Here is a 14,364-nt window from a genome sequence, read left to right as displayed (position 1 = left end):
ATTCTTCACAATCCAAAATATGTGTATGGATTTGATATGGTTACCTGCCCTTCGTAGTAATCGAGAGCAATACTAAGCCCCAGAACACTGCCAATGGTTCTGATCCCATCAATATTCAAGAACTGCAACATGATAACATCCAGTCCTCCCTCCATCCATTTGTTCAGATTTGGATCCTCTCTTACTTCATACTCTGCAGTTTTACAGAACCAAACATAAAAAACTAAGCACCACAGCAGAAGTTTCGAACAGCACACAGCAAACAAAAAAAAAGTGAAACTCACCATCTTTTCTCATTTCAGGAAGCAAACCATAAGCATGCCTCTCCACCACTTTAAGATACTCATCAACCTCGTGTTCCCGTACATTAAATAACACAATCGATCCATACTGATACACTACCATGTAAATACACTCACTCCCACTTATACATCCAGCATTAGTACCCTGCAAAATCACATCTCAATCCATAAGAACAATCAACATTTCACAATATAAAAATATACTATTGTCCAGCTTCATAAAACTCAATAAAGAGTTAAAGCTCCAACTTACAGTGGGATCAGAATGATTGCCGAACTTAAGAACAGCATAGTTAGTCATTCGCGAGGTAGGTGGGATGAAGTTCTGCTTGTTATGCTCAATTAAGCTTTTCAAATCAACGCTGAAAACAAAAATTACATCCACGAAGTATTCCAATCATCACTTCACAAAATTTAATAAACACACGACATTGGCAAATACATCATCACACTTTTCTCTAAGCTTCGATCGTGAACCAACATATACAAAGGGTTCAACTATGAAATCCACTCATCACTAATCAATGGAGGATTAGATTATCATATTCCTAATACGATCCTGATTCCCACCATGACATAAACAGCATCACCTTCACACATTAAACAACATTTTGGGGGAAAGAGTATTAATACCTAGTGGAGAAGAAATAAGCTCGTACAGGAATAGAAAGATGCTCCTGTAAGCCTCCACGATTCTCATCATCAACCACCGTTAGATTCTCAGTCTGCTGCTGCTGTGTCTGCTGCGGCTGAACCAAAGCGACGGAGGCAGTCGTCGATGAAGACGAAGAGATAGCCCTCGCAGTGAAGTGATAACCGAGGTTTCGTATCGTTCCAATCCCGTAAACCGGAGAATTGGAGATCGGTAGGACATTGGAGAAACATCGAGAGGGAGTATCGGAAAACGACCGCAAAGAGAAGTGCAACGGAAGCGAAAGCGACGGCGGTTTCTGCTTAGAGGTAAAGATCGAGAACAGAATTGAACGGACCGGAGGAGCTATGGTTTTGACGTAGACGTCAATGGAACGCATCATTTTTGCTTTACAGGACGGCGAATTGATTGATGAACAAGCCGGCGTCGACTGGAAAAGATTGCAGAATTTGTACTTTTTTTAGTACTGAGGTAAATGCGTGCCGTTTACTTATTTTATGAACTAACAACGTGCTATCTAATGAAGGCTAACGACAGCAAGCTTAAAGAAAAACGGCAACTGAGAATTTCCGGTAACCTAGTTTTGGGCCTTAGGTCTATAGTATATTTGGCCGAGCTGTTTTAGCTGAAGAAATTTAAGGTTTTCACTTTTCAATAGGATTAGTATGCATTATCCATCATTCCAATTATTCAAACCCTAGTAAGTGATTCTGATAAAGATCATATGGTTTAAGAGTGTTTCCAAATAGTCATATATACATAAAAAAAGTAATATTTCACTCTCTCCTTATTGGTCTATTTGACATTTAATATTTATTTTTAATTAAACAACATATTTTATTATATACAGTAATGTATACTTTAAATTCATTCTTTACTATTAAATTATAACTGAAATTACATAAATTGTGAATTGACTTTTTCTCCTCCATTCATTTTCATTTAAATATTTTTCAATATAAAAAACAAAATGATTTTTTATTTTCTATCTAGCTTTTTATTACAAGAATTAAAAATTATAACTAAATCTAGCAATATATCTTAAACTAAGGGAAATATATAAAAAAAAACTAAGGGAAATATAAAATATATATATTTAAAAAAAAATCTTTGGGAATCATATTTTAAAAATTTGAATGCACTTCATATGATTTTATAGGAAATATGTATTTTTTACTTTCAAAATAGTTTATCTTTTAATTATTAAATACTTTAGGTTATGTGTTAGTTTATATGAAAAACTTAAATTATATACTTAAATCACATAGTAAAATTCCGTTTTTATTATTAATAATATTTTATTACCTCATATGCTTAAAAATACTAATGAAAATTATTATCAAAGTTGAACAATAAAAAATAAATAACTTTAAGAGATATGTATAATGTATTTATGATTATATTTAAATAAGTTATATATTTGATATTTTATGATTTGAATAAATAAAAGTGTAAAAAATGTTAATGATATTTATATTAATTTGTTAAGTTTTTTTATATGGTTATTAAATAAATTTAAATTAATTAATATATTTCTATTATACAATAATCCGCGCATTTACAGTTGTCGGCGTAATAATACATAATAATAACACAGACAAACACAGAATGATTCTGATAAAGATCATATGTTCGACGGCATCTTGTGAATTTCTCCCTAGATCAGTTCCCATTAGGTGCCCCATGCTATCCATCATCGACATTACAGTTGTCGAGCAATCCCACGGTAGCTTTCCTTGGTTTTTTTGTTCATTCACCATCTTCAGAAGCAAAAAAAAAAAAAGAGTACAAAAAGAGAAACCATACGCATGGCAGTAATATAGCCGTTGTGATAATTAAAAAAAAGCATTTTTTATTTTTATTTTTTATGTAACGGACGATTTATCTCGATAGCGTTTTATTATATTATATTTTTTTCTTATAACTTAATTTTTACTGTTTTAAAATTATTTCACTCTTTTAGTTTTTTTTTTTTTTTTTTTTTTGTTAATACAGAATGTGTTTTAATATGCTGAAGAAAAGTTAAAACAACAAGGAACAACTAGTATGCTCAACTCATTATAACGTATCATTATTGTTCTGATGAAATTAGTTAACTTTCTAATAATAAGAGAGTGGCCAAACTCAAAAAAAAAAGAGAGTGGCCAAACAAAACCGAAATCTTTGCATAACCGAGCTGGTCAAGACCCCTATACAGACCAACATTATCTTCAAATCTCGGTTTTCTCCGGTTGAGCCCTAACCTCTTCTTAAAAAGTTGCAAAATTGGTTATCTCAGTAGACTAGTATGTCCACAATCGTCTCTCTTCACAAACCGGCCCTTGAAAAAGATACAAACACCAATGACTGATGATTAAAACCAACAATTCCACGCATAAACCGGTTCTCTATCAACAAGACAACAAATCCTTATTTCTATATATATATATAACCGGTTCTCTATCAACAAGACCACACTCAAATCCGAGATAATGTGTGTGAAAAAAGCTTACTTTTTTTAAATACGAGGACGTTTCTCAGCGTTGAGTACTTGATTTTACACGAACTTGATATCGAATCCGCTTAGAGAAAAGACAGTTTTGTCGTTTCTCTTTGTAACGGAGCAAGCTGGCCTCTCTATGCCCTCTCCATAACCTCTCCGTCGTCGTTTCCATCTCTGGCACTACCCATAAACTCCCCGCCTCTCCGCCGTCAGTATACCCTTGAAACCACCATCACACGCACACACAATTGCCTAGTCCCTCAATATCATTGTACTTCACTACTTCATTATTATATTAGCAATGTTTGCTTTATTAATTACGCATCTAATATTACACACTGACTAACGACTCTATATCGGCTACTCTTTCTTTTGCTATCCAACAAATGCTCAGGACTTTGAAGTCCATTTCTTGTTTTTAGATAAAGGGTCTAATCTAACAGTTCCAAACACAAATAATTGTGTTTGCTAGTTATCTAGTTAATCTTCAAAGTAGAACACAGTTGTATTTGTAGTGTTTTTTCCTTCTGTTAAACTTACTTTGAAATTACATATGCAAACACAATTACACAAAAATAAAAAAGAGATACAACACAACATGGTTGTGGGGTGGAATTTTTTTGCTAAAATATCATCTTCATTCAGTTTCGACCTTTCATATTATTAGTTGTGCCCTTGGGTGCTGAAGAAATTTAAGGTTTTCACTTTTCAATGGGATTAGCTAGTATGCATTATCCATTGCAATTATTCAAACCCTAATAAGTGCTTATGATAAAGATCCTATTAGTTTAAGAATGTCTCCAATAGTCCTACGACTTCGAAAGGGTCTAAAACATGTAAATTCAAGAACAAAAAGGGAACAAAGTGCCTAAAGAGTAAGGATCATCATGTAATATCGTTATTAGTTATTGCTCTTTCTTCTCTTATCAGTTCTTGGTTTCAGGAACCATTAGATCGTCACCTCCTTTGCCGCAAGGTGAAGTCTTAGTCTTAGACCTCAATCCGAATATCTTTGAGAAGAAGTTGCGTCCTTCTTTTGTCTTACCGAGTTTGTCAAGATCTTGCTTCATGCTCATGCACTCTTTTTCAAGCTCGTAAACGCGCTCTCTCATCCCGTGGATCACCATATTTGCGTTCCCGTTCTTGTTTCCTTCTAACGCCCCGCTTGAGTCATTGTTGTCTTCCGACCCGAATAACCATCCTGCTATAGATGTCCGAAGCCGCATCTGTTCAAAGAACAATACTTGTACTATGACACGCAATGGTAGACGCTCGTTTTGTGCTGCGTGTGTGCATGCCTCCAGTGACAGTTTCTGGCAATTCATCAGCAGACATAGTTGCTCTCTCTCTGACTCTGTCAGCCATGGATGAGCCTGTATAGCTAATAGTTAATAACTTTGGAACTCAAAACATAACAAAACTATAGGTTGTTTACTTTACCTTAATGTATATATCGATTGCGCGGTAGATACCGTCATCCATTGGCCTCACATCTTCCGGGACTAGAGCACCAAGTGCTTGGAATTTGGATAGCTTCAAGTTCTCATCTGATGCTACCTGTGCTAAGTAGCCGTCTATCAGACTAGCAACCTTTGTGATGGACTTAAGAGGATAAGATTCTCCCATAACCTGCTTCTCCTCGACGATACTCGAATCCAACATCAACATAAAGTGATCAAGAATCCGCTGGACAGAGTCGATATCATAAAGTGTCTCAGCAGAGTATCCCATGTTTGGTATTAGCAGATCCTCTAGAGCAGCTTTGTCTAACTGCTCACCAATTTTCTTCTCCAGAATATCCTGAGTGACATGACTGGCGTGCAGAACCATGGATGTCCTAAGAAGCCTGAGCAAGAATTTGGTGGATGTAACGCATTTATCGTTAGGGAGTAGTTCCACGATTTCCTCAAGGAGACTTCTTTGATCTTCATGTGAGTAGTACATGTCATCTCCATAATTAGTACCTTCCTCTGAAGAAGAACCAGACTTCCTAGAACAGCCGGGTAAAGGGAGGTTCCGTTTGGCGTAATGCGTGACAGATGCTGCTATAGTATCAGCTTTTACGCCTCTGGACTCAACTGTTTTGATGAACCTTTTGTACATTGGGAGATCGAGGAATGATGAAACATCGTTGATCCACCAGTTCTGGCTCGTGTTCTTTGTTTGTATTCCGTTCCAGAAGGTGGTAGTAGTAGTACTAGTGGTTCCTTCTGGTAGCGAGATTGGCCAGTTGAAAAAACTTGTGTTGTCCTCTGCACAAGCCTTCATGGCTAAAGAACCAATGCACCTAGAGACAATGTGAAGTTCTTCAGCAAGAGGTAACACTTTAGGTTGTTCACATGATTTCTCCAAGGCTTTGATAGAATCTTCCCAGTTTACGAAAACGTGATCGTTGAGGAAGCTCTCGGTGAGATAGATGAGATTAGCATCTCCATAGTTTTCACTCATTTGGAGATACTCTGCTGCACATCTGAGACTCACAACGTTTTCAGGTGTGACCTCAATTATGACACCGTAACAGAACTTGGACACAAGCAAGAACGCATCTGGTCCACCGGGAATGTCATGAAGCTGAGCAACAGAGGTTGTCTCAGATGCTTTGCCGAACAGAGCTTCTAGATATCCACTTCTTGACAACAACGGAAACTGATGATAAAAAACACATGGCAAGTGTGTGATCATATGAGTGAGAAATTCATAAAGAAAATATATAGTGGTCACATATATAAGATACCTTATGGAGATGGAAGCTTTGTTCCTCGACTTGGATCATTACATCGGGTTTAAGACCAGTCGAGCAAAGCCTGATCAGATTACAAAACAAAACAGAAATGAGACATTTAGTTTTTGGTACTGAATGATATTAAAACCATCGAAGAAGAAGAGGACTAACCATGTGTGACCACTTAGATGGAAGACTTCAGATTTAGAACCCAGTTTTAAGGAAGCCATCTTCTTTCTTCAGTTCAGTCTTTGGTATTTCCGCAAATACAAAAGAGTGTTGCAGAATGGTTGGTTATAAATCATGGGAACCTCAATAACATATTTGATGATGGAAACTTTTTTTTTTTATTAATTTGGTTTATTGTAATATCTCGGAGGAGTAGGAGGAAGGGACCGAGTCTCAAGGAGAGATAGATACAGACGAAGCTTGTAAACCAGTTGTTGTTAGGCTGTTACAACTTTACACTAAAATGTTGCAGCTTTCGTTTTCCCTATAATTTCTGTAACGCCTCCTCCTCTCTGACTCTCTCATTCATTCATTCCTCTCTTAACTTATTATTTCTGGTAAAAAATCTGGGCTCCGTTTGGTAAATTCATCAATATTTCAATATTCCACAGTAATAAATGCAGAAGATATTTGACTGGTCAATTTAGTTGCTCTCTTTGAATGTGTGTGTAGGCTAGTCAAAAGCTGCCCATTACGTAAATTAACTCGTAATTTTTGACTGGTGATTTTTCAAATTCAATTATTGAAATGTCGTTCAGTTGCTGAGAATTTAATTGAATTTTGGTTGTGTGTGTATGTGAATCGTCTTGTGCATTCTCAGTATCCTTGTCTACATTGGCCAAGTCTGATTCTGTTTCTATGATCTTGGTTGTGATACTTTGAAGCACTAATACTAGTTTTATTCCTAATGTATGCGTCAGGAGCTAAATTCACAAAAGATGAAAGCTTTGCAGATAGAGTGTGAGAAAGGAAAAAAGAATGATTAGGCAGAATAGTGAACAATCTTTGCTGGTTTGGCACATCTTAGATCTAGAAGATGATATAGCTCCCATCTTCTTCTCTACTCTTTTTTCTAATCTCTCTATGCTCTGTTTTTTTGCTGCAACAAACAAAAAGCTTCTCTGTTTTGATTGTTCTCTGTTGGTATGATAGGATTACGTTGTGCTAGGTTGGTGTTGGATGTGTATAAGAAAACTCAAATCTTGTTGCAATGTGAAACAGCAAATTGGGTCCCCAATATGAAAATGTTGCTGATTATGTTAGTTTAAGTTTGGTATTTTGGGTAAAGAACCAAAAAAAACAGTTTGGTTGTTATGTTAAAAAATTATTATTTAAAAGATTGAGCATATTTCTTTGGATTCTCTAGTAAAGAAATGATTTTGCAAAAATACTCTTAGGACTGCTTTACTTAAATTAGTATTAATTATATGATTAATTAATTTGAAAGTAGCTTAGGAGAGGTACTCCACTAATGATGGTCTAAGGCCCATTATATAAGAGAGACGCATCGCAAGCAAAACGAATACAATTATCATTGACCTAGTGGTAATTAACATGAAAAAACCTAGGCAAATTTTTAATCCGGTTTATAATAATTCTTTTTTTTTTTGCAAAGACTAAAAACTTTTCAATAATCTAATTCATGTTTTTTATTTACAGCTTCGACATTGATTCTTCTTAATTAGCCAAAAAAAAAAAAAAGGATTTTGAGACAACGGCCACAACTGTTAAGAACCACTGAAAATTTTAAAGAGCGACTTTTACTTGTCCATGTAATTCAGAGAAAATGAGAAATAGACTTATTACAAATATTAAACTCTATTTTTCTATAAAAATACACTCATATTATACATATTTCAAGCGTTTTTATATGATTCTTTTTTTGGTATAATATCAACATTCATTTTTCTGTGTAGTAAAAAAAAAGAAAAAAAAAGGGTTGAGTGAAAAAAAAAAGGGTTGAGTCAAAGTGTATCTTATTATATAAAGGCAAAGTAGCGGCTGCAGAGGGTTGTGTTGTGTCTTTGCGTGGCCCTGTTTCGCATCTCTCTCTCTTATTGCTTCTCTCATCCCTATATTTTTCTTAGCTAATAACTCTGTACTTTTTTTTTTGTTTCTTTACTGGAAACTTGCATCATCATCACCATCAGACTTCTCTCTTCATCACTCTTCCGTCTTTTGATAGATTCTTCTCTCTCCTCCCCATCGAAACTCTTCTCTTTCTTCCTTAAATCTGTGTAATTCTTCTGTCTTTAAACTTGCAATTTATAAACTGTCGGTGGATTTGCTTACTTTCAATTTTTTTGATGTACTCTTTCCTCTGGTCAGTTTGATTTTTTTAGGTCAGTGTTTCCCATCGGAATTATTATTGCATCGATCTTTGTTTTTTGCGTATTTTGGATTCAATACTTTTTTTGGATTGTTTTTTTTATCAAAGATTTTTCTCCACTAAATGATTTAGTTTTATAGTTCTAATCGTTGACTTCATTTTTTTTCTCATACAGTTTTGTTGGTTGTTGTTTTGTCCATTCACTTGCTTGCGTCTATTAGGGTTTATTTAGAGATACTTTGTGAGATTTATGATCTGAGTTCTACTTTTTGCCTTTTTTTTTTTTTTAATAGATGAATGACCCTTAATGTTGACATTTGATCTTTGTAGGTGTGTTAGGTGAAGTTAGCCTGGAAAAAGGTAGTACAAGTGAAGACGTTTTAGATATGTCTGGAAACCAAGAGGTTTTTATTCCGACTAAAGACTAATGATTGTTTCTCCGACATTTTTTTTTTACAAATTCCCATATTGATTGATGTTTTTTCCTCTGTTTCGTTCCAGCCTCGGATCAGACCACCTACTTGGAGTTGCAGTGATGTTCCAATCAAGAAGAGGAAGTACTTAGTGCAGCCGGCAATGGAAGAAGCTGCTGATACTACTACTAGTGTTGCTTTGGATTCATCTCATGCTGATCAAAATCAGAAATTGATTGGTGGTTCATCCAAGACAAATATTGGAGAACTAGCATCTTCGTTACAACAATCTGTTTCTGTTGGAATTGCTGGTAATGCGAAGAGCATTGGCAACATAATTTTTGACCAAAGTAGAGTGAAAGTTGAGAAGTCAAATTCTCCAATTCGCTCCAGTCCTTTGGCAGGCTTTGATATCCCTTCCAACAGTTCTAACATTCTTGGCAGTTCGCTCCATTGTTCTCTGGGAACGCTTCCTGTTGGTGCTCTTGTTGTTACCTCAGATCAAACTGGGATTAAAGTAGGAAAAACTGTTCTTCAGACTCATGACAATGTCAGGGAGTCAGGTGACAAGGAAACTCTCAGAGGAGAGAGTCAAACAGAATCATCTTCTGGTGCTAATACTGTTTCCTTACGGCTAGGATGTAATACTAAAAACAGTTCTCCGTGTTGGGAGAATGAAGAGCCGACATCACTGAATTTGTCATTAAGCAAGGGAGTAGTTTGTGCCCCTCATAACACAGTTTCTATTTCTAATTGTACCACCAAGTCTGGCAATCAAAGTGGTGTGAGCAGATCAAACTGGGATTTGAATACTACCATGGATGCTTGGGAAGATCCTCTAGATCGCTCTAATAGAATTAAGACAACTGCTGCATTCTTAAACAGTAACAGAAGCCTTCATGTCATAGAGAAATCAAGTTGTCGTGATACGACTGTTATTGCAAAGCCGGTTTCTGATAAACAGAAGGAAATTGTAGAGTTTAGATCTCCTGTGAAGACTTTAATGAAGTTTGATCATCAGGTTAATCCCACATGTTCACTTAGTCTAGGCCTCAGTTCATACCCTCCTCTTGAAAAATTACCTTCTGTATCAGCTACCACATCAGATTCAAGAGCTGCTTGTACAAGTTTTTCCAGACCTACAATGACTGCTGGAAATGTGAACTCGGTAAACCTTAGGACTGTGAAGTCAGAATTCATTGAAGAGAGTGTTAGGCAGGACACTAAGAGTGCTCAAGTTTTCCCAATCGGGATATCTAATAAAGGAGTGAAACAGGAGATTGTTAGTAGTAGACTCAGTCAAGGAAATAGTCCCTCATCTGGCATTTTGAAGCCAGTGGCTCCTATATCAGTAAAGGCTGAGCCAAAAACCTTCACCCACTCGGAAGTTTTCAATAGGACAGATGAAACGTTGAATCATCCCTATATACCAATAATGCAATCATGTGAGGTCCCTGATTTACCTACAAGTTCTACGCCATATCAGAAGGATAAATATATACCTTGTTCTAATAGTATCAGCAATGAACCAATGTCCTTGAATGGAATGGCAATAATTCCATGCGTTCAGAGTTATCCTGACTGTACACTAAATGAAAATTCAGGCCAGAATAGCAGTGCAGCTAATGGTAAGTTATGCGAAGTGCTGAAACATGGTGTAGTTCAAACGACCAGTTCAAGTTCTGGTCATGGAGATCATAACCTCAATGCTTCAGGTGTAAATGTTACATCATTGACTGAAGAGAAATTTCTAGATGATTGCAAGACCTGTATATCTAAAGAACTCCCTCGTAATTCTCGTGGAACTGATGAACATTCTGATGAAGAAAAGATTATTTCATCTGGTAAAAAGCTAGAGGAACAGTTATACAGTTATGGGTTTGAATCAGATTGTGGTCATGATCTATTTAGAGTAGTAGAGAAGCAAGTTGAGAAAAGGAATTTGTACGATGACAGGGAGGTCCAAAGACCAGCTGCCTTTTTCAGTGAAGGTAATGAGATTTCACATGCCGAGTGTGGTGGTTCTGAGACTGAACAAAGGAACATTAATGTTCCATACCATGGCGGCTTTCAAAATTCGAGCAGTGTGGAAGAGAAAGAGAGTCAACCTGCAGTTCTTGGTAATACAGGTAATAAACATATTAAAGAATGCTCTACCTCATCATCTATAAATAAATTTAAGAAATATGCTGCTGATGAGTCATGTTTGAAATTAGTTGAAATGGCAAGCACTGAAGTTCATACTAAGAGACATACTCCAGAACTTCAAAGTAGAGTATTTGATGGATCAGGTGAAAACGAAGGTCGGATAGTTCAGGATGGTGAAGGAATGTCTGGTATGTCTACAGTGTCAGGCGGGATTGAAAACCCTGAAATAGTAGATAACAGCAGTCCAGTTTCATACAAGGCAGAAATATCTACTGTTGACAATGATCCTCCTGCAGAGTGCAGTGATGGTAGCCAGAGTCGGATTATAAACTTAGCTCAGGTTTCTAGTAAATCTCCAAATAAGGAACTAGATGCTTCAGGCAGCTTTGTGCCACTCCGAATGGAAAGAGATAGATTTCCTAATTTCCCGCTTGAACCGCCGAAGTATCTTATGAGAGGGAGGTGATATTTCTGAGACCTTTTTTTTTCAATCTCATTCTTATTGAGATCTTTGTGTATTAAAATTTACAATTATTGTTTACTTTGCTAGTGATGAATCCTACAAGTTCTCGCGTGAGAGATACCATGGTAAATTCATGAGAAGCCCAAGGTTAAATTTCATGCCTGACAGAAGGAGATTACCTGATAACACAGAAAGCAATCTGCATGACCAGGACACAAAAAGTAAAGTCATGTCTATGTTTTTTCTATAGAAGATAAAGCTCATTCTTTCTAGAACTCAATATGACTTTCATCTTGTGAATGCAGATTTTGAGTTTGATAATCATGGAAACACTCGTCGGGGTGGTGGCTTTAGGGGTAGTTTTCAGAGAGGAAGACGGTCTGCGAATGATGAAGTAGCACCTTATTCTCACTCCTTTACGAGAAGAACCCCTAACTTTTCATATAATAGAGGACCAACAAATAAAGAGGATGCATCTGCATTTCACGGATTTAGTAGAGATGGTGAAAAATTTACAAGGGGATTACAATGCAACAACAACACAGAACCAATGTTTATGAATCCCTTACGTCCGTATCAAGGTCGAAATGGTTGTTTTGCTCGAGGACAAACAAAGTTTTCAAATAACCCCAAACGAGAATATCCTGGATTTCGCTCACGGTCCCCAGTTAGATCAAGAGAACGATCAGATGGTCCATCCTCGTCTTTTAGGAACAGATCACAGGAAGAGTTCAGTGGGCATAATACAGACTTTTCTCATAGGAGATCACCCTCAGGTTATAAAATGGAGAGGATGAGCTCGCCTGACCATTCTGGTTATTCAAGGGATAGGGTTGTCAGAAGACACAATTCTCCACCTTTCTCACATAGACCATCAAATGTTGGAAGGGGCCGGGGTTATGCAAGGGGCCGAGGTTATGCAAGGGGTCGAGGTTATGGAAGAGATGGCAACTCATTTAGGAAACCATGTGATCGTGTTGCATATAGAAACCATGGAAACTTGGATCCTCGAGAAAGGGTCGACTACAGTGATGATTTCTTTGAAGGTCAGATTCATTCTGAACGATTTGGTATTGATGTTAATGCTGAGAGAAGACGATTTGGTTATAGACACGATACTACCAGCTCTTTTAGACCATCTTTTAACAATGATGGTTGTGCGCCTAGTAATGTAGAGAATGACCTTGATGCTGTGAGGTTCGGACAGGACCCTCGTATTAAAAGTGAAGAACAAGGGAGTTTTATGGAAACTGATAGTGAAAACAAGAACTCAGCTGAGAATGCATCTGAAAGAACTAAGAATATAGAAGAGGAGAAAACTACAAAGCAGAGTAAAATTTGGCAAGGGGATGAGCTCGGTGGTGATGGTTTTTAGAATAGAGGTTAGTACTCGATTAGTCAATTTACTTGAAACCTTCTCAGACCAGGAAGATATAAGTGATAGTGACTCAGGTATCAAACGGAAGTTTTGTGATTGCCACTGCTCTGACCAGTTAGTGGTGATTATTTTGGACATTCCAATAACTGTTTCTAAGGGACACACTCTGCACTATCGGCTTAAAGTTTCGAAATTGGCCATTGCTTGGCTGTGTATATATAGCACTTATGTTGTGGTATCATCTTAGATTTCGTTGCCTTTCCTGCTGTGATTCAGATTTCGGCTTCTCCTCTGCACTTTATTACCGTCCATGTTGAAGTTGGAATATACAACCTAAGCAAGATGGTGTAAATACATATGGGAATTTTTCAGGCTTTCTACACTCAGAAAGCCTTAGCCGGCTTAGGTAGAATGTTACTGGTCCAAGAGATATGAGGGGTGGAATGACTAGGGTGTTAGATGAGACAATTTCCCTTTGTTATACAGGGGTCCAGACTTTTCACCCGTACAACTTTTCAGGCAGGAGAGACCTGCAGGTTTTGGGCTTAAACAAGTCTCTTTATTGGCTATGTCACATTCTTCTTCAAATTCATCATTCGTAGCTAAGAAGTCAATCGAATTCTGACTTAACAAACCAAAATCACCCGAGACTTGCTCACCAGATTCACGACCATCAAGAACAAATTCATGACCACTTAATTGACTATTCTCCATTGTAATCTGCACTAACCATTTTAATATTAATATAGATATATATTATGTTTACCGAACAGTGGCAACGTCTACCTTATATGAAGTAGTTTTCTATAAAAATTGATGTGGATGAACACACGATTGAACATATTTATAATCATGATCATCGTACCTCTCTCTTGATGCAAGATCTCGACAATATAAATAATACGAATGTTGTGAGGAAAGGATTGGTCCTTTTATTAACGTAGAATTGGAGTAAGAGGATACAAAAATTACAATCAAAGTGCTAAGCGCAATTAATACGAAAGTTAATTGCTCTTGTCTCTCTAATTGCCCCAAATTCGGATCCTGTGCCTGATAGTGACTTCTGGTATTTATAGTGGGTCATTGACATAGGGTTCTTTCTGCAAATGACGATTTTGGCTCTGCGGCCAGATGGGCTGATATAATGACTTAGAGCATTCCCATCCCATATCCCGTGGGGATGTATTTTATTTTTTTAATAATATAATAAAAAATAAAGTTTTAATTGTAATATTTCCGAGACACTGGTTTCTGCCACGTGTCACTAGTTTATTGGTTACATTTTTTAATCTTTTCTTCCTTTGCTTCTCACTCTCTTTCGATACAAGGAAAATCAGTAATTTCACACCCCAGCTTAGGGGGTATGTTCGATTCCTACATCATGTTTAACATTGTGTAAATCCATATATTAACTTCAATAAAATTCAATTTCACTGTCCCAACTCGTTAAAAGGTGTTATTACATA

At 36.7% G+C, this 14,364-nt stretch overlaps 3 protein-coding genes across 5 annotated transcripts; 1 reads left to right on the top strand and 2 right to left on the bottom strand.

Annotated features, from left to right (window-relative positions):
- LOC104737972 lies at positions 6-1,399 on the bottom strand. The gene is made up of 4 exons (XM_010458214.2): positions 936-1,399; positions 556-664; positions 285-447; positions 6-193 (listed from the first exon to the last, which is right to left on the bottom strand). The coding sequence occupies exons 1-4, from the start codon at positions 1,334-1,336 to the stop codon at positions 6-8; spliced, it is 861 nt and encodes a 286-aa protein (XP_010456516.1). The 5' UTR covers positions 1,337-1,399.
- Positions 4,221-6,569, bottom strand: LOC104735368 (putative BTB/POZ domain-containing protein At5g13600). The gene is made up of 4 exons (XM_010455146.2): positions 6,330-6,569; positions 6,171-6,240; positions 4,877-6,082; positions 4,221-4,809 (listed from the first exon to the last, which is right to left on the bottom strand). Exons 1-4 carry the CDS (start codon positions 6,386-6,388, stop codon positions 4,363-4,365), a joined length of 1,782 nt encoding a protein of 593 aa, XP_010453448.1. The 5' UTR covers positions 6,389-6,569; the 3' UTR covers positions 4,221-4,362.
- Positions 8,156-13,741, top strand: LOC104735366. 3 transcript variants are annotated; one of them, XM_010455145.2, is made up of 7 exons: positions 8,156-8,404; positions 8,827-8,900; positions 8,998-11,038; positions 11,126-11,519; positions 11,608-11,741; positions 11,826-12,902; positions 13,175-13,741. In XM_010455145.2, exons 2-6 carry the CDS (start codon positions 8,883-8,885, stop codon positions 12,893-12,895), a joined length of 3,657 nt encoding a protein of 1,218 aa, XP_010453447.1. In that variant the 5' UTR covers positions 8,156-8,404; positions 8,827-8,882; the 3' UTR covers positions 12,896-12,902; positions 13,175-13,741. The 3 variants fall into 3 exon arrangements, with proteins under 3 accessions (XP_010453447.1, XP_010453446.1, XP_010453445.1); XM_010455144.2 differs by having other exon boundaries at positions 8,156-8,509; positions 11,826-13,741; XM_010455143.2 differs by having other exon boundaries at positions 8,157-8,404; positions 11,826-13,741.

The sequence above is a fragment of the Camelina sativa genome, chromosome 13, assembly GCF_000633955.1.
Source record: "Camelina sativa cultivar DH55 chromosome 13, Cs, whole genome shotgun sequence".
Lineage (NCBI taxonomy): Eukaryota > Viridiplantae > Streptophyta > Magnoliopsida > Brassicales > Brassicaceae > Camelina > Camelina sativa.
The sequence above is the reverse complement of the archived record's forward strand: the minus strand, read 5'-3'. Positions and strand labels throughout refer to the sequence as shown.